At 41.1% G+C, this 20502-nt stretch overlaps 1 protein-coding gene and 1 long non-coding RNA gene across 5 annotated transcripts in view; both read left to right on the top strand.

Annotated features, from left to right (window-relative positions):
• The first annotated feature begins 2285 nt into the window (after nt 1-2285).
• On the top strand, nt 2286-3762 carry LOC115125146 (uncharacterized). The gene is made up of 2 exons (XR_003862910.2): nt 2286-2610; nt 3339-3762. It is a non-coding gene; the product is annotated as an uncharacterized LOC115125146 (long non-coding RNA).
• A 2408-nt stretch (nt 3763-6170) lies between these two features.
• The window catches only part of LOC115122830 (nectin-3-like), a 63693-nt gene continuing 49361 nt past the window's right edge, over nt 6171-20502 (top strand). For 3 of the 4 annotated variants that reach the window (XR_010462346.1, XM_065014806.1, XM_065014797.1), the window contains exons 1-3: nt 6186-6728; nt 6987-7068; nt 16309-16647. Coding sequence is in view for 3 of the 4 variants with exons in the window: in XM_065014806.1 (XP_064870878.1) it covers nt 7014-7068; nt 16309-16647 (394 nt within the window). In the remaining variant the exon portion in view is untranslated. Of the gene's footprint in view, nt 6729-6986; nt 7069-16308; nt 16648-20502 lie in introns of all 4 variants that reach the window. The other variant, XM_065014813.1, reaches the window with a different exon arrangement.

Below are 20502 nucleotides of genomic sequence, written 5' to 3'. Positions count from 1 at the left end.
TGGACAAAAGGAACATCTACAGGAGAATGCTATTCATTGACTACAGCTCAGTGTTCAACACCATAGTGCCCTCAAAGCTCATCACTAAGCTAAGAACACTGGGACTAAACACCTCCCTCTGCAACTGGATCCTGGACGTCCTCACGTGCCGTGGTAAGGGTAGATAACAACAATATATCTGCTACGCTGATTTTCAACACTGGGCCCCTCAGGGGTGTGTGCTCACTCCCCTCCTGTACTCCCTCCTCACCCATGAGTGCATGGCCAAGCACGACTCCAACACCATCATTAAGTTTGCAGACGACACAACAGTGGTAGGCCTGATTACCGACAACGATGAGACAGCCAATAGGGAGGTCAGAGAACTGGTAGTGTGGTGCCAGGATAACAGCCTCTCCCTCAACGTGATCAGGACAAAGTAGATGATTGTGGAATACAGGGGAAGGAGGACCAAGCACGCCCCCATTCTCATCGACGGGTCTGTAGTGGAGCAGGTTGAGAGCTTCAAGTTCCTTGGTGTCCTCTTTACCAACAAACTATCATTGTCCAAACACACCAAGACAGTCACGAAGAGGGCACGACAACACTTATTTGGCATGGGTCCTCATATCCTCAAAATGTTCTACAGCTGCACCATCGAGAGCATCCTGACTTGTTGCTTCACTGCCTGGTATTGCAACTGCTCGGCCTTCGACCGCAAGGCACAACAGAGGGTAGTGAGTATGAACCAGTACATCACTGGGGCCAAGCTTCCTGCCATCAAGGACCTCTATACCAGGCGGTGTCAGAGGGAGGTCCTAAAATTGGCAACGACTTAAGCCACCCAGTCATAGACTTTTCTCTCTGCTACCGCACGGCATAGTCACTTTACCTCTACCTTCATGTACATATTACCTAAATTACCTCGACTAACCTGTGCCCCTGCACATTGACTCTGTACCGGTTTCCCCTGTTGTCACGTCCTGACCTTAGTTCCTTTTGTCACACCCTGACCATAGTTTGCTTTGTATGTTTCTATGTTTTGTTTGGTCAGGGTGTGATCTGAGTGGGCATTCTATGTTGTGTGTCTAGTTTGTCTGTTTCTGTGTTTGGCCTGATATGGTTCTCAATCAGAGGCAGGTGTTAGTCATTGTCTCTGATTGGGAACCATATTTAAGTAGCCTGTTTGGTGTTGGGTTTTGTGGGTTATTGTCTCCTGTGTCAGTGTTTGTACCACACGGGACTGTTTCGGGTTTTCACATTTATTGTTTTGTAGTTTGTTCATGTATAGTTTTTCTTATTAAAAAACCATGAACTTCAACCACATTGGTCCGCCTCTCCTTTGACGGAAGAACCCCGTTACACCTTTATGTTTCTTGTTTAGGTTGGTCAGGGCGTGAGTTGGGGTGGGCATTCTATGGTGTTCTAGTTTTGGTTTTCTATGTGTTTGGCCTGGTATGGTTCTCAATCAGAGGCAGCTGTCATTCGTTGTCTCTGATTGAGAACCATACTTAGGTATCCTGTTTTTCCCACTTGACTTGTGGGTAGTTGTTTTCTGTTTTGTGTGTTTGCACCTTACAGGACTGTTTCATTCACTCTCGTCGTTGTTGTTTTGTTATTCAGTGTTCAGTTGATTTATTCAATATTAACATGGACACATACCACGCTGCGCATTGGTCCGATCTTGACTACTCTTCCTCAGAGGACGAGGAGAACTGTTACACCTGTATATAACCTCTCTACTGTTATTTTATTGTTGCTCTTTATTTGCTTTTTACCAATGTTCTTCTTTAAAGTTTATTTTAGAAAACACTTTCTTCTTTTTGACTTGTTTTTCGTAAAACTGCATTGTTGGTTAAGGGCTTGTAAGTAAGCATTTCACTGTAAGGTCTACACCTATTGTATTCAGCTCATGTGACATACAATTTGATTTGTTAAGTGGTGGCGTCTGTACCAGAAGTACAGTCATTTCCAATGGAACACTGCATTTGAATTGCAGCATTGCGTTGCAGAGGCAGTTGCAGTGCGTTCTGTGTGGAGCATACGTTCGATTTATCGAACGTATGCATCAAATTGTATGCGTAGATTTGACAGAAAGTAGCAAATTATGAATGTAGATTTTTTTGCACACATATTCAGTAAATATGTGCGATTACATAAAAAGTTTGATTGCATAATTTCTTCACATTTATTATTAATTTATTTACCAAGTATATTTATTCGATGACATCCACAAATTAATTGTGAGAGCCTATAATATAATTTCCCTCAGATGCAGTTTTCGAGCAAAATGCAATAATAAATAGTCAAGATAGCAGAGTTGGCTCTTTCAACAATGAGACCAACGTTGAGGAAGGTGGTCTTGATCGCACTGTTGGGCCGGGACCTGCCCCGCCGAAAGCGCAGGTCTGTGTGGATCCAGAGATGGTTAAAGTCCCGAAAGCAGGCAGGGGAATTCCACTGTCTAATTCAAGAGCTTCGACTGTTTTGACAGTAATTCCGAAATTACTTTCGTCTGGACCGAAGCCAGTTCGATCACCTGCTGCAGATGGTTGGAGCCAGGATCGCCCGGATGGATACCAACTACCGGGAGTCCATCAGCCCAGTTGAACGCCTGCCGATTTGTCTCCGGTAAGCTACATTCTAGTATATTTTTAAAGCCTTTGATACCATAATTGATTGATATTTGACACAGTTTTTATGTGCAACCTAGCTAGCTAAAGGGCTCTAGTTAATAGTCCCTATTTGACATCAGATGTACTTTTACAGAATGTTCATTGGGACTATAACTTTTCCCAAAGTTGGTTTATAATCCTTTTTCAATTATGTAATGTTACCAAATGAAAAGAAAGGTGCCTTCTGCCCTGATGAAGGTAGGCTAGTCTTCCCCAGGACCCATTGTTGTTCAAGACAGTTAGAGTCATTCATTACATTCTTATTGGACTCACATACACTCTTAGAGAAAACGGTTCCAAAAGTGTCCTGCTTTCCCCATAGGATAACCATTTTTGGTTCCAGGTATAATGCTTAATACATGGAACCCAATAGGGTTCTACTTGGAACCAAAAGGGGTACTACCTGGAACCTAAAAGGGATCTCCTATGGGGACAGCCAGAGAACCCTTTTAAGTAGATAGTGCCATTCTTTCTAAGAGTAGAGTTGGCCTGGACTACAGTTTATTGATATAGTCATAGACTGAATTGTACTGTTTCAAGGCATTGTTAATGATGGTTGATGAGTATTACAATATAATTAGTAAAGCATAATAAACATTAATGAGGTAGCTATATGAGTAGATATAATATGTGGGTGGAATTCAAGTTATACACTACTGATCATTATTTTGAATTATATTTTAGATTCTTGGCGACAGGGGACTCCTACAGGACCATAGGATTCAGCTTCTGAGTTGGACGGTCCACGGTGACCCTCCGAGACTCTGCCTCTGGCCAGGCACTTCAGGATGGCACCCTGGATATTCCACTACCTGCATCACTCCCTGGGGCTGAAGACCTGGGACCTGTTCCCCACGTCTTCGTCGGCGATGAGGCCTTCCCTTTAAGACCCAACCTCATGAGGCCCTATGCTGGATGTTTTTACTTTCATCTTGTCTTAGATCAGCAAAGGTGTAGGGAAGAAATAAGCAGATTAAGTCTAAATTAAATATTAATAAACAACAAACAACTGACTATGAAAACATTATAATTTAATAAGTATTCATGTACAGGAAAGAACATATGTGTGTTGTAAAAATGTTTTTAAAAATAACACTATTGAAAGAGGTGTGTGCGTGCGTGTAAATTATTATTATTATTTTTTTCATGAATGTGTAGCCTGTAATCTGTAAGAGAACAAGAAGAGCATGTATTTTTGGCACAACTGCAGACCGATACAGGGACTACTCATAAAGCCTAGACGTAGTAGGGGAACTTCAGACATGGCCATAAAGGGAGAGAGGGCAGGGCACTGGAGATCTGAGGTGCAGAGAGGAGAGGTGAGTGTGTCTCTGTCTCTGAGAAAAATAAAATAATATGTAGCCATAACACAGCTAAACAAACAAATGGCCCCTGGATGTCACGGACCAGTCGATGGAACATAACTTCACAAACAGTTTCAACACCCTGGTTTTCAAGTGGTTTTAAATGAAATAAATATATTGACCTTTAGTCTCGTAAGAGACCAAGAGCATCTGTGAAAACTGTATGAGTTTCAATTCAGAAATGTATGTAACACTAATAATGAAAGCTATCCTAAGACTTTATAAACAAATGACTATGAATTGACTGAATTTAAACGGAACTGACGTGTGTGAAAAGAAAGGTACAACGAGGGAGGTCAAAACAACAACCAGACAACTCCTCTCCTCTTCCTGTCCTCCTGTGAGCTGGTCGGCCCCGGCAACTCCTGTCCTCTTCCTGTCCTTCCTGAACTCAATGTACCATTGAACTCGGCTTCAAAAAGCATTTTAACCTTGACTGCTGCTTTTCTTTGCTGAGGCAGCCTCTTCAGTGTTGGCACCAGGCTCATGGCAAAGAGGGTCTCTTCATCCTCCTTCCTGTGAGCATCAGGTTGGGCTGCATCCCTCTCGATGGCTTGGAGGAGCCTCTGCTGAAATGAGTTGAGTGGATCTGGAGGCTGGTACCTCCGATGACGCCTGGTGTGACGTTGTTCCTATTCATTTCTCTCCACGGCCACAACCTGTTCAACGAGGTCCTCAGTGGTCACTTCCGTGAGATTCATAATAATCTCAGGTGGTCCTAGATCCAAAGGTGCTTCCTCCATTTCATCATCTTCCATGGTGGTGGTCATACTCGTGGATGACGAAGTAGAGGGTCTGGCTGTAAAATTGCCACTCGTTGCCATAGGCACAATAAATGGATCCAGAAAAGAATGTGGCAGAAGCGCCAAGGCTGCTGACCTGAAGCTGCTGACCCAGACCTCTTCTTCTCTTTCTCTGCCCTTCTCTCTCTCTGATACCTGTCCCCGAGTCCTCTCCAAGGCTGCTGGCCTGAAGCTGCTGACCCAGACTCTTCTTTCTTTCTCTGCCCTTCTCTCTCTCCGATACCTGTCCCCGAGTCCTCTCCAAGGCTGCTGGCCTGAAGCTGCTGACCCAGACCTCTTCTTCTCTTTCTCTGCCCTTCTCTCTCTCTGATACCTGTCCCTGAGTCCTCTCCAAGGCTGCTGACCTGAAGCTACTGACCCAGACCTCTTCTTCTCTTTCTCTGCCCTTCTCTCTCTCTGATACCTGTCCCTGAGTCCTCTCCAAGGCTGCTGGCCTGAAGCTGCTGACCCAGACCTCTTCTTCTCTTTCTCTGCCCTTCTCTCTCTCCGATACCTGTCCCTGAGTCCTCTCCAAGGCTGCTGGCCTGAAGCTGCTGACCCAGACCTCTTCTTCTCTTTCTCTGCCCTTCTCTCTCTCTGATACCTGTCCCTGAGTCCTCTCCAAGGCTGCTGACCTGAAGCTGCTGACCCAGACCTCTTCTTCTCTTTCTCTGCCCTTCTCTCTCTGATACCTGTCCCTGAGTCCTCTCCAAGGCTGCTGGCCTGAAGCTGCTGACCCAGACCTCTTCTTCTCTTTCTCTGCCCTTCTCTCCCTCTGATACCTGTCCCTGAGTCCTCTCCACTTCCTCCTACAGTCTTCTTCTACATAGACATGAACATGATAAGCCAAACCATTACTGTTAGCAATTGGATATGTAGATGGGTGAGCCGGTCAAGGATCGATTCAGACTAAGTGGTACATTTTATGACAAGTAAACAGTTTATTCAGAGTGAAAATATGTATTACAACGTAATTACGGCTCTTCCGTTAGTTCGTGTGGAACGGCAGGCAGAGAGTAAACAGTCAGCACTGCCCTTATATACGTCACAGAAAGTAGGTTGACCCTAGGAAGATCGGATCTCCGGATTGGTTCAGCTGGTTGTAGTCTGTAGTCTTCCGCCATTGGCTCAGTTGTCTGTCCGTCATCGTAGGATCTTCTTCGGGCACACAGTGTTCGGTTAAAAAAGGGAGATTATGTGTGTAATGTGGGAGCTATCCTGTAGGGGACCCCACAGGCTTTACTGTGAGTTGTAAGCCATGTAATTAGCAGTAAGTTAGTCACCTGCATACGAAATAGCAATTCCTTACATTACCTAGCCTAACTATAGTTATTAGATAGCTATCATGGATATGTCATCTACTGTACACATAGACACACACACACGGTTATCTGACCAAATTATCAGGGGTACAGTAATATCTACCATTTCTATTACTATTTATATAGCATACACACTCTCACTCTTTCAAACATGATTATTTGGTAAAGTTATCAGGGGTAGTAACTAGCATAATTTATTTGACTATTTATTTCACACACACCTCATTGGCTAGGTTAGCTAGCTAGCTATCTAGCCTTGGAGCTAGCTAACTAGCCACATCTAGCACAACATCACTACTAAACTGACCTGGCAATCCTACTATCGTGGACACTTTTGTGTTTATGTAGCTGTCAGCAGTTGTGTCAAAAAGACACGGTTTTGGGGATACTGCGAAAAATGATTCTCTCCTCCATGTGCACAACTGCATGCGACCATTTGCAAAAGGTACCTGCATCAGTATAGTTGCCTATCTGCACAAAATGTGATGCAGCAGTGATGCAATGACGCAGTCGATTCGAAGCGAATAAGCGTTTTCCTACCAGAGCGTTTTCCGGCAGCACAAACGGCGACGGCTGCTTCAGTAGAATAACTTACATTCAACAAAGGTTTGTGGCCTATTACATTTACTGTTGCATCTGTTTACTTCTATTATTACTGACCAATGTAGGACTGTTTGTTGATTTTTGTAATAGGGTGTAGGCTACTTTGCAAGACGTGAATAGTCTCCATCAAGGAGTAATGATTGCAGACCATTGTTCGAATAATAGCCTACATAACTGTCGTACATAAAACAATTAATAGGTCCTCATTACAAAACGCCAATCTCAAAATGTAATGTAATGCTATTATCACATTTTACGTAGTGACCCTAGCAATGAGAAGAGCAAAGCATGTTACGGAAGCTGTGCTGTGTGATTCTACTCATCGTCCAGAGGGATACAGAAAGTAGGTTTCCGATTCATGTCCGATTGATGTCATAAAATGCCATACTTTTGAGGTCATGTTTTTTTTCTCTCTTTTAATGTTGACACAATGCAAGGACAATAACAACCACAAAGCCCCACCATTCAATTGCAGTCCTGGTACTTTTAGGGTACGATAAGGCACACACATTAGCTCAGCATGTTTACTATGTTTTTAAATAATTATGTTTACTGTTTTTACCTCATTATGTTTACGATGTTTTTACCTCATTATCTTTACGATGTTTTTAAATCATTATGTTTACGATGTTTTTAACTCCGTATGTTTACGATGTTTTTAACTCAGTATTGTTAGCAATTGGATATGTAGATGGGTGAGCCGGTCAAGGATCGATTCAGACTAAGTGGTAAATTTTATGACAAGTAAACAGTTTATTCAGAGTGAAAATATCTGGTACACGTAAATACGGCTCTTCCGTTAGTTCGTGTTGGAACAGCAGGCAGAGAGCGTAAACAGTCAGCACAGCTCTTATATACGTCACAGAAAGTAGGTTGACCCTAGGAAGATCGGATCTCCGGATTGGTTCAGCTGGTTGTAGTCTGTAGTCTTCCGCCATTGGCTCAGTTGTCTGTCCATCATCGTAGGATCTTCTTCGGGCACACAGTGTTCGGTTAAAATTAAAAGGAGATTGTGTGTAATGTGGGAGCTATCCTGTAGGGGACCCCACAGGCTTTACTGTGAGTTGTAGCCATGTAATTAGCAGTAAGTTAGTCACCTGCATACGAAATAGCAATTCCTTACAAAACCCTCTCTTCACGTCTCACCAGAGACGTGACACAACCTAACTGGATCCAGACACAAAGAGAAACTTCTCCCATAAGGACTATGAAATAAGGCACGGTATTAAACAGAAATAGATATTTATGTATTACCATCATGTTCTCCATTCAATCCCACTATGTACTAAGTTGGCTACCAGCCACCTAGGAACTTACAACCCTCATTTAACAGAGCGGAGAACAGCTCAAAATAAAAGTAAAATGATTGTCCACATTAGCCCACTTTTTCCAGCAGGAAAAAGTTTCTGATACCCTCTCTTCACATCTCCTAAGAGATGTGATATAGTCCAGATACATTACTCCAAGCAAAAACGAAGACATAATCCAAAAAGGAAAAATATCCTAAACTAGGTATGTCTATCCGGAAATGGCCCACAAAGAAAAATAATTTCCCCCTCTTCCCATCCCAGATGGGACACGACATACAATGGAGAAGCTTAATCAATAAAAGCAACTGGATCCCCCTTTTTACTCCTGCTAGGGTGTCACTCAATTATCCTTTATTTCAGCAGTCATAGCATTTCATGAAAATAATAAACAGTTTATTACTAATTACAAGTTATATATGCCTTTGTTCCCCCCAAGGGTGTCACTTATCAAAAACAGGATAAAACTTTATTGTTATTGACATGTAAGATGTAGGATAAAACTTTGGTCATGGAAAACAGAGTAAAGAATTATTAGAAACCATCTGGTCCTCTCAGCTACTTCTATCCTGTACCAGGTGGTACCAGTCCCATCCTCCCCTGAAAGCATGCGTCCGTATCAGCATCGCCAACTGGAGCATCAAGCAAAGGCATCATGCCTGAAGCCCTCACCACATCTGTAACAGACTTGTCAAAACACAGTATGATGCAAGCAGCACATCACATCAATAACAAATAATACAAGAATTAGGGTCAGAAATCCAGTAACCATCCTACCAGTGCACTTACCAAACCAGGCCAAGAGAACAGACTCCTCCACCCCCGTGGACCTCATCTTAGCAGATAGTGCATCAACCCCGCCTTAGATTGTGAAGTTTAAAAACTATCATCTGGACTGGTATTAGGAATATACGTGCAACATTGTTTACCGAACATCTTGCAGACGTCCCCCTGACTGGCAAGAAGCATATCCAAGGCAAGTCTATTCTGTCTGGAAACCCCAAATGTGGCCTCAAGCTGTTCAGACATACTAGTGAGTGCATCACGGGAGTAATTCACAAAACGCTGTTGGTCATAGTAGATATAATTAATCCATGCAGTCTGTCCAGCATCCACCATGGCTGGACCCATAGTAGGTAGTAAGTGCCAGAGTCCATCATTCCTACCCAAGGCCTGAAACTCATGAGGAACCCCCACTGGCACTCCCAACAGGTTAGTGTGTATGTCAACTACATCCTCTGTCCATGGAGCACTACTACATTTGTCTCCCATGGGATGGAATGTTTTCAGGTCCCCTGGTTACAGAACTCAGCAGCTGTTCAGCAACAACATCAACAATGGTCAGTGGAATTATCAAACTGGTCAGACCACACGTACCTTGCCATTCTCCTCTAAGAATGTGTCTCAGCCCTCTTTTGGCTTCACTCATCCACCATACATCAGCCAGACCACTAGTTTGGTTTAGGCCTGTAACTGGCCAAGTGGAATTAATGGTTTATGTTACTCCTGCAATCAGCTTCAGGCAATCTCCCATAATCAATGCCATTACCTGTACCCGTGATGCACTCGTAATTGCCCCCATATGCCTCAACACCCCAAGAGGCCCGATGAGGAGGTACTGCAGGAAACACAAGGCTCAAAGAGGAACAGAGGGTTGAATTGGGCTTAACCTGGTAAAAACTTCTCAAAATACACAACCACCCCTCTCCTTCTCCTACAGCAAATGGGTGTAGCCAGAACAGGTCTAGCATAACTTCAAATAATACAGTCCTTTCCTCTCAGGGTTTTAGCTGTGTACCTCATATAAGACAGCCACAAATTGTCCCTACTATCAAAACCAGTCTCAGTTTCTAATTGATCAATAGCCGAATAGTCTCTAACATTAATTACCTGAATGGTATTTTTAACACAGTGGTGGTAGAGGAGTGTGTCCGGCTACCTCTGGTCTTGGCAGTACCTTGATAGAAAACACACCCATCATGTCTGTCCTCGTCCTTTGTAGTCCGAGGGTGTGAGTGCCTGCATCAGAGAGCTTAATAGTTTTGATGGTTAGTAGGATTTCATCACCTTTACAAAGTTCAACATTGCTCCCAGGTTTCCCCATATCATGGAAAACCTATCCACCCTTGTGGGATCCTCCATGCTATAAGGATACCCTCTTCTCCAATCCTAGAACTGTCCGAAGTCGGTTATCATGTAATCTCTACTCTAACTTCTTGTCTACCCAGATCTAGGGATTCTTATGCTTATTTTGGAACAAAATACACATCACTTAGCCAGAGCCAGACACATCCTCACTTCTATGAACAAAAACAGGGGTGATAGGACAGGTAGGGTTACTTCATTCGAGAGTTGGCCCCCGGAATTCTGTTAATTCCAGTTCTTCTCCCGAACTCTGTTTATTGTCCGACAGTGAAAAAATGTCTTACCCTTCCGCCGTGCGATATGAATCTGGGTAGCTCTTTCAGCTAGCTGTCACCAGGGGTCTTCTATGGTCCCCAAGCCTCTGGGACTGGATTGAGTGACTTCACCTGTAGTTCACCTGTAATGCATAAAATCCTGGACATACAGGCTTGGTTAACAAACAATTTCTCATATGTTTTATCTGATTATATCTTTAACTTCTATTCCCAATTGTTAGCTTACATTTTTTTAGTTTCCTATCCAATAAGCCCCATCCTATCCTAGACCACAATTTACCCATCCCCCTTTTGATACCTGACTCTGCCCAGGTATCAACCTTACCTACTCTAAATAATGACTTAGGTAAGATTAGTATATTATCCTTATGTCTGACATCATGAAGGAGCCCCTTTTAGTTTTCCACATGTCCAATTCTCCCTTGGGCGTCAATCCAGTACCAATTCCCTGTCAAGTTTGTTATCTACTTAAGAACTATCTGCGCTACTTATATATTTTCTTAAATATATATTTACCAATTTAAACCTTTTCTCTCATATTTCTCAAATACCACTAAGCTTCTAACTGTTTCACTTTATCCAAAATCATGTCTATGAGTGTCAATCTCTAAAGTCCTTACATTTCCTTAATCAACCTAACAATAATCCTAAATCATCACAGATGTCCTATATACCTGTTAAATTTAATACTATTTTTTTTTTTTTTTTTTTTAAACCCCTAATGGTCAAAAAAAATTCAAAACCAATGCTTATCATATCAAAATCCTTCCTTCAAGGACTCAGTATTCTATCTGACAATAACATGAATTTAATATATGTTGCAGAGTGCAGAATTCCTTGTCTACAGTGATTTATCATCCCTAAGAACTGAAACTTATTTTTCTATGTAATTCCCTGCCCTTTTGGCTTAATATATATCCTATCCTAACCTCCTAACCTAAACTCCTTTGTAATGAATTTACCTTAAAACTAGTACTCAATATGACCACATTCATTATACCAATGACTCTCCCCCAAGGCTGATCAGACCTTAGAAGACAGTCATGATAAGGTCCATGAGTCAACCCACCCTTTTATAGTCAAGTTCTATACTACACTAGACATATTAAAGAACCCTTTATCCTTAAAATCCAAATTCACTTGTGTAATTTAAAACTCATAAAATAAAAACTCATAAAGTTCCATATTTGAGCGTGTCTCTTTAAAATACCTTTGCACCAAAACAAATAGTCCTAACAAATGTTTTATGTGTATATATTTGCAAACCTTAATGATTCATCAAAACTTCCAGGCCTTTCCAATTTGGTCATTTATGGCCTCATTCTCCCCAAGATTATAATCCCTGATATTTAATAAAAAATAACGTATTTTCCCTTGGCTCCTTCAACTCACATTTACATCTCAATAAAACAAAACACCATCTGCGTGTTCCTCAAGGAAAAACAACTTGCCCCTGTTACGTATGTCTACGTATCAAGGGAAATGTACAAATAACCAAATTCAACCTCGCTAGTTTACCGAAACATGTACAATTATGTTTTACCATAGAGGTTACTTTTCACCATTAATACCCTGACACCGTTCCACATAATGGAAACAGTGCTCAAATTCACTGGTGCTATTCAAACGATCAAACCAAGAATCAACAACCATCAGAATCCACCATCACGATGTTTTATGACTCAGACATCCAATCCCTCTCTCTCACGGCCCAATTACAGTCCAAATAAACGCCACAAATCAATGATACCCACCCAGCGAATCAGCTGCTAGTTTTTAGCATCTTTCCTGACGATTTACATACTCCTTTTAAAGGACACTAACCATTTTCTCTGTCACCCCCAGTCAAGACATCATTTCCGTGGCGACGGAAACCTCGCGAGTGATGTCATCAACAAGCGCTCAATCTTGACTCATTTCGCAACGATTTTCAACTCATTGTAAATAATGGTTGGCCTTCTGCAACAACAGTATTTCGGGTTCGATAAACCAAACCTAATTTATCACATCTGTTGAATCCTGATTTAGAGTTTACAACATCAATCAACATCTCTCAATTCGCTAATCTTATAAAAACATTTCGATGGACACATCTATCGTAATTGTTCCCTCGTTATTATTCAGAATTAATTTGATTTAAGTTACTGTCTCGTCTTTGAATTAGCATTTTAATTACGACTCTTTTCCCAATGTATTATTCCCAACAAATCATTTAGTGAACAGACATCGCCTTGCATCAAAATCTCCGTTCTTATATTAAGTTGAATGAATTAGTCTTTCAATTTGAACCAAACAAACTATTTAAAACGTTCAGTTTATATCTTATACCAATACTAGTGACTATAACTTTCTCTGCAAAACAATTAGTTTAATTAAAACCAAAAACTCAGACATATATAACTGCTCTTTACACCTCAACTGGGAACCGAACCCCGGCCTCCCACGTGGCAGGCGAGAACTCCACCACTGAGATTCTCCGCAAATAGACCCAATTTTCAGTTATCTGCATTTGTTACTCCGGCATCTGAACAACAGAAAATAGCACTAATTTAAACGCCCAAAGTTTTCCCTCAATTAGGATTCTCATTAATCTCGCTCCCTTCGTATCTGACCCTTCTTTCTTAAATACGTGAATTTTGTTCTTTTCTGCCTCTTTCTCTCTTAACCCACATTCCATTGTTTTCAGCTGAACTGCGGATGGCGGTTCCCCTCCTAAATGACCTTCCTGTGTCCATTTTAGCTTTAATCCCTCCCAAACTTTCTTCATGTGCTTCCATTGTTTCTTTCCCCCTGATCTATATTCTATTTTTGTTCTAGGAACTCATTAAACCTCAGCTTTGGAGTATTGAGGGTCGCCATTGTGAATTTTTAATCGTGATTTTATTTAATTCAATCGGAATTTAATCGTAGTTTTAATCGGAATTCTCTCCTTCTATCTGAATATAGTTAGCATATACTTCGCCCGACGTTGATTAATACCCACGATGTACTCGAAGAGACACTGCTGCACGTGCTCTGTCTTATCTCTGAACCTCTCCTTTGTATGTTTTAGTTCGAGAAAAACGCATGGGTCGGTATGGGATTTGTGGAGCGCACAACCAAGGGATCTATTCAACTATTTAGTCTCAATATTTAAATATTATATTCAGATATTATTTCAATTATACATCAGTCATTTTGTTCCTGATTATACATTTAAATTTGAGCGTTTCTATAGCAATCTCTTTAGGCAATATCAACAGGAATGAAAAAGCGAAAATCAGTGTTTTAGCCCGGCGGCTGTCAATCAAGTTTGCACGGTCATTCGACTACTGAGATGGCCTTGTCTATCAGCACGTGTGCATAATAGCCCAGTTACGTATCCCAACCTAGCGGTTTACTCCGCGACAAACGTTTCTCTCAATTTAATTTCCCCGGTCTCAAAATCTCTAGTCAACTCTGGTTATATTATGTTATTGTTTGATGTGCAATGGTCACATCATTCCCGATCTCTGTCTAGTGGAACGCCAAACTCACACATCCTACATCCACTCGACTACACCTCTCACATAACCTGTTAAATAGTAGACAGCTTTTCAACAGGGCATTTTTCATGCAGATTCATTCAATCCAAACACACCTCAACAAGACCTATTCGTTATCAATAGGACATTTTACTTGCAGATTCGGTTCATCTATCATTTAACTATAACCACACCTCCACAAGACCTATTCGATAGTACACAACGTATCAATAGGACATTTTACATGCAGATTCGGTTCATCTATCACCACATTCATTTGTATGAAATTCTCATTGAATTTCCAACATTCATAATCGTGTCCGTTACATGTTAAAACACAGCCTCTGCTTTCCCTCACCTCTATACACAACCCAATATATATATAATTAGGACAGTTTTCTATGCAGATTTCAGAACAAACAGGGTCCCGAAGGAATTTAACATATTGGTCAATCACAATTCACTCATTCCTATTAAAATAACTCAGTATAGGCCAATTAATAAAATTCTATAACAACTGTCAGAACACAGAAGTCATAGGTACATATTAACAGTTACAAATAGACAAAACATACAAATACTGGTTATATCTCTGACCTCTTATTAAAACGACCCCTATCAGACCGGACAAAGCGGATTTACTGGATAGAATTCAACTTCTAGAATCCAATTCTATCCCCTACTGATCCCTATCGCATTAACAATATCAGAATTAATACACGTTATCTCTCTGACCCCTGAAAGCCGACCCCTATCGGCGAATCTCTCTATTCCCGATCCCTATCGCACTAACCCCTATCAGCATTGATGCGCATGTCCAACCCCTATCGGAACTGAATGTATATATGTCCGATCCCTATTGGAACTTTTTAGGCCTTTAATTGATCTCTCATCATTGAAAGCTATCAGACTGTGACTGATATCTCATCAGTGATTCAGATCACACCAGCCGTCGCTGGCTTGTTACTACATATCTTCACTACACTGTTCTTTTCGACTCGTCAGCAAATTATAAATTTACACAAGAATTCATACTTACTCGGAAATACTGATCAAAATTTAGGCAGACTATACGACAATATGCAAAGTTTGATTTAACAGGTTTTGCTTACCTTATTTATGGTGCACCTTTAGATCAGTTTCCCGAGTTGAGTAGAATTGTTGTCCACCCCCCGAGAATCAAATCACCCGTCCTTCTCGAATCTCCCTCTCCACGCGCTCACCCCTCTCTCACATCCAATCTGCCCGCTTCGACTGGACCGTTAGTTAACCATCCTCTGCGTACCATTTCTGTTAGCAATTGGATATGTAGATGGGTGAGCCGGTCAAGGATCGATTCAGACTAAGTGGTAAATTTTATGACAAGTAAACAGTTTATTCAGAGTGAAAATATCTGGTACACGTAAATACGGCTCTTCCGTTAGTTCGTGTTGGAACAGCAGGCAGAGAGCGTAAACAGTCAGCACAGCTCTTATATACGTCACAGAAAGTAGGTTGACCCTAGGAAGATCGGATCTCCGGATTGGTTCAGCTGGTTGTAGTCTGTAGTCTTCCGCCATTGGCTCAGTTGTCTGTCCATCATCGTAGGATCTTCTTCGGGCACACAGTGTTCGGTTAAAATTAAAAGGAGATTGTGTGTAATGTGGGAGCTATCCTGTAGGGGACCCCACAGGCTTTACTGTGAGTTGTAGCCATGTAATTAGCAGTAAGTTAGTCACCTGCATACGAAATAGCAATTCCTTACAGTATGTTTACGATGTTTTTAAATCATTATGTTTACGATGTTTTTAACTCCGTATGTTTACGATGTTTTTAACTCAGTATGTTTACGATGTTTTTAAATCATTATGTTTACGATGTTTTTAACTCCGTATGTTTACGATGTTTTTAACTCAGTATGTTTACGATGTTTTTACCTCATTATGTTTACGATGTTTTTAACTCCGTATGTTTTGAGACATGCTGAACATTCACAAGTATCTAGGAATGTCTTGAATATCTTACTCTTGATTAAATGTAAGAATAGAGTCAGGGCTTTTGTCTTATTATTCTAATAACATATTCACTAAGTAATTTCAGCCTAGACTGAACCCAGATCAGTGCGTGCTTTAGCCATCTCCTCTGACTATGGCTGTCCAAATGGGGTTAGGGTCAAAGATTGAGTAATTGGCACATTTGTTGTTGCAATAGCCACATTTCAGCATCAATAGGATATCATAGTTCATAGCACAGCTAAATACTAATATTGGTCTTGTCTGTGTGTTTAGGTAACATCTCTGTTTATTAGAGTTCATAAACATCTATTCTACAGGTATCTTTTGGACTGTATTTTTGGCTTGTGTTTTCTCTTCAGGTACACGTGTGATTGGAGGATGGAGGACTGTGGTACTGGGGGAAGATGTGGACTTATCCTGCAGACTGATAGAGACAGACGGGGAGCTTGAACAGATAACATGGCAGAAAAGTACTTTGGAAGAAACACAGAAACTTCATTTGCTGCTGATCTATCCCAATGGGGTTATTGCACCGAATGGATTGAGTGGTAGAGTCCAGTTTATTGGGAACCCATCAGAAAACCTTGGATCTATTCGAATAACAGCTGTCAGACTGTTGGATGAAGGAATCTTCACATGTATCTTCAGTGTTTTCCCCAGTGGAGCATACACTACAGAGATACGTCTGACTGTGCTAGGTAAGAACTCTTTCTTCACTCTTTGCATCACTGTTTCTACTTTTGAAGTCTAGAAAGACTGCGTGTGATAACCAACACTCGACAGCTAAAAAGATGGTTGGTACATTTAAAAAAAAAAAATGTATAAGATTTTATTTAATCTTTTACCAACATAACAAAACTGACACATACAAACAACTACATCATACAGACAGACATCTACAGCACACAGACAGACATCTACATCATACAGACAAACATCTACAGCATACAGACAGACATCTACAGCACACAGACAGACATCTACATCATACAGACAAACATCTACAGCATACAGACAGACATCTACAGCACACAGACAGACATCTACATCATACAGACAAACATCTACAGCATACAGACAGACATCTACAGCACACAGACAGACATCTACATCATACAGACAAACATCTACAGCATACAGACAGACATCTACATCATACAGACAAACATCTACAGCACACCCGCCAGACCCACTAGCCTCCACCCCTATTTTCAGCACACGCAACACCTTCTGCCACATGGCTTGAAACTGCACGATTTTGTTTCTCCGTCAACCACCCTTTCAATTTTTTAAAAATGTATAAAGCATTTGAACTTTCCATTTCATGAAAGATGGAGGATTGGCTTATTTCCAGCTTTTGAGTAAAAGTTTTGTTTAAAGATTATTGATGAGAAGAGTACTGTCCAACCCACCGGGTATCTCATTGCACCCTCATACAGTTGACGTCGGATATTTACATACACTTAGGTTGGAGTCATTAAAAATCGTTTTTCATATCCAATCAAATCAAATCAAATTGATTTATATAGCCCTTCGTACATCAGCTGATATCTCAAAGTGCTGTACAGAAATCCAGCCTAAAACCCCAAACAGCAAGCAATGCAGGTGTAGAAGCACGGTGGCTAGGAAAAACTCCCTAGAAAGGCCAAAACCTAGGAAGAAACCTAGAGAGGAACCAGGCTATGTGGGGTGGCCAGTCCTCTTCTGGCTGTGCCGGGTGGAGATTATAACAGAACATGGCCAAGATGTCAACCATTCCACAAATTTCTTGTTAACAAACTATAGATTTGGCAAGTCGGTTAGGACATCTACTTTGTGCACGACACAAGTAATTTTTCCAACAATTGTTTACAGACCGATTATTTCACTTATAATTCACAGTATCACCATTCCAGTGGGTGTCACAAGAATTATGTTCAGTGTTCACAAACCCATTTGAAGTGATTACTCAGCCTGATACCCAGAATTTGTAGGAAACTGGTTGGAATGAATCAGGCGGAGGCCCAGCTACAATTGTCAGGAATGTTTATTTAGAGAGCTCTCCTTATAATTTCCGGTACATTGGTCTATATACCTCACATTTCATCATAAATGTCCCTCCTCTCAGATACAATGGCAACATAGTTCACAAGTCTTCTCCTACTCATACATTGTCTGCCACCTGTTAAACAATCTACTACAAGCCCAAGGTCTCTCCCCTCCCTGGGTGGGGACAGAATGTCCTGTAAGGAACACAGTAGTCCAGCTTGTCTGATGATAGCTCCATTTCACACTTGCACCCTACTTGCATACTAAAAAGGAACAGAAAGTCCTTGTTCTAATTCTTGACTAAAACTACACACATTAGATTTAGTTTTATGATTCTATTACGTTGCATACAATCATACAGTGACAGGGTAGTATTCTGTTAGTTATAGTTCTACGTTAAATGTATACATCATTTAGTCATTATTCATAAAATTCACAACAGTGGGTCAGAAGTTTACATACACTAAGTTGACTGCATTTAAACAGCTTGGAAAATTCCAGAAAATTATGTCATGGCTTTAGTAGCTTCTGATTACATAATTTGAGTCAATTGGAGGTGTACCTTTGGATGTATTTCAAGGCCTACCTTCAAACTCAGTGCCTCTTTGATTGACATCATGGGAAAATCTAAAGAAATCAGCCAAGACCTCAGAAAAAAAATGTAGGCAAGTCTGGTTCATCCTTTGGAGCAATTTCCAAACGCCTGAAGGTACCACGTGAACAATTGTTTGTACAGATGAACAAGTATAAACACCATGGGACCACACAGCCGTCATACCGCTCTGGAAGGAGACACGTTCTGTCTCCTAGAGATGAACGTACTTTGGTGGGAAAAGTGCAAATCAATCCCAGAACAACAGCAAAGGACCTTGTGAAGATGCTGGAGGAAACAGGTACAAAGTATCTATATCCACAGTAAAACGAGTCCTATATCGAAATAACCTGTGGCCGCTCAGCAAGGAAGAAGCCACTGCTCCAGAACCGCCATAAAAAAGCCAGACTACGGTTTGCAACTGCACATGGGAACAAAGATCGTACTTTTTGGAGAAATGTCCTCTGGTCTGATGAAACAAAAAAATAACTGTTTGGCCATAAAGACAATTGTTATGTTTGGAGGATAAGGGGGAGGCTTGCAAGCCGAAGAACACCATCCCAACCGTGAAGCACGGGGGTGGCAGCATCATGTTGTGGGGGTGCTTTGCTGCAGGAGGGAATAGATGGCGTCATGAGGTAGGAAAATTATGTGGATATATTGAGGCAACATCTCAAGACATCAGTCAGGAAGTTAAAGCTTGGTCACAAATGGGTCTTCTAAATGTACAATGACCCCAAGCATACTTCCAAAGCTGTGGCAAAATGGCTTAATAAGGACAACAAAGTAAAGGTATTGGAGTGACCAACACAAAGCCCTGACCTCAATCCCATAGAAAATTTGTGGGTGGAACTGAAAAAGCGGGTGTGTGCAAGGAGGCCTACAAACCTGACTCAGTTACACCAGCTCTGTCAGGAGGAATGGGCCAAAATTCAAACAACTTATTGTGGAAGGCTCCCCAACACGTTTGACCCAAGTGAAACAATTTAAAGGCAATGCTACCAAATACTAATTGAGATTATGTAAACTTCTGACCCACTGGGAATGTGATGAAAGAAATAAAAGCAGATATAAATTATTCTCTCTACTATTATTCTGACATTTCACATCCTTAAAATAAAGTGGTGATCCTAGCTGAGTTTAGATAGGGAATTGTTACTAGAATTAAATGTCAGGAATTGTGAAAAACTGAGTTTAAAAGTATTTGGCTATGGTGTATGTAAACTTCCGACTTCAACTGTATGTCATGTCTGGAAATATACAGACGGACAAATTAATAGTACATTTTAGAGGTCGACCGATTAATCGGAATGGCCGATTTTAATTTGGGCCGAGTTCAAGTTTTCATAACAATCGGAAATCCGTATTTTTGGGCGCCGCTTTATTTTTAATTTTTTTACTCCTTAGTCTTTTAATTAGGCAAGTCAGTTAAGAACACATTCTTATTTTCAGAGGGTGGAAGCGTTCAGAGGGTTCTAGGAGGATTCCTTCAAAGATATAAGGGTTCTTGGGCGGCAGGTAGCCTAGCAGTTAGAGTAACCGAAAAGGTAGCTGGTTTGAATACCTGAGCCAACAAAGTGAAAAATCTGTTGATGTGCGCTTGAGCAAAACACTTAACCCTAATTTCCAGTGGTGCTGTACTACTATGGCTGACCCTATAAAACAACACATTTCATTGCACTTATCTGGTGTATGTGACAGTACATGAAAGCAGCCTTCTATGGAAGCAGTCTACATAGAGGGCCCTCTTCCAAGGGTTCTACCTAGCACCAAGAAGGGTTCCCATATGGGGACAAACCAAAAAACACTATATTGTTGCATTTAGTGCCTTTTTCCTAAGAGTGTATCCTCTTACTCAAGCTGTAACCAGGAGAGCACGGACATTAATAGTTTACCTAATGGTGGAACAGATGTTGGAATATATACACCACTA

Source organism: Oncorhynchus nerka, linkage group LG3, assembly GCF_034236695.1.
Source record: "Oncorhynchus nerka isolate Pitt River linkage group LG3, Oner_Uvic_2.0, whole genome shotgun sequence".
NCBI classification, from domain to species: Eukaryota; Metazoa; Chordata; class Actinopteri; order Salmoniformes; family Salmonidae; genus Oncorhynchus; species Oncorhynchus nerka.
Note: the sequence above shows the minus strand (reverse complement) of the source record. Positions and strands in the feature narration are given on the sequence as shown.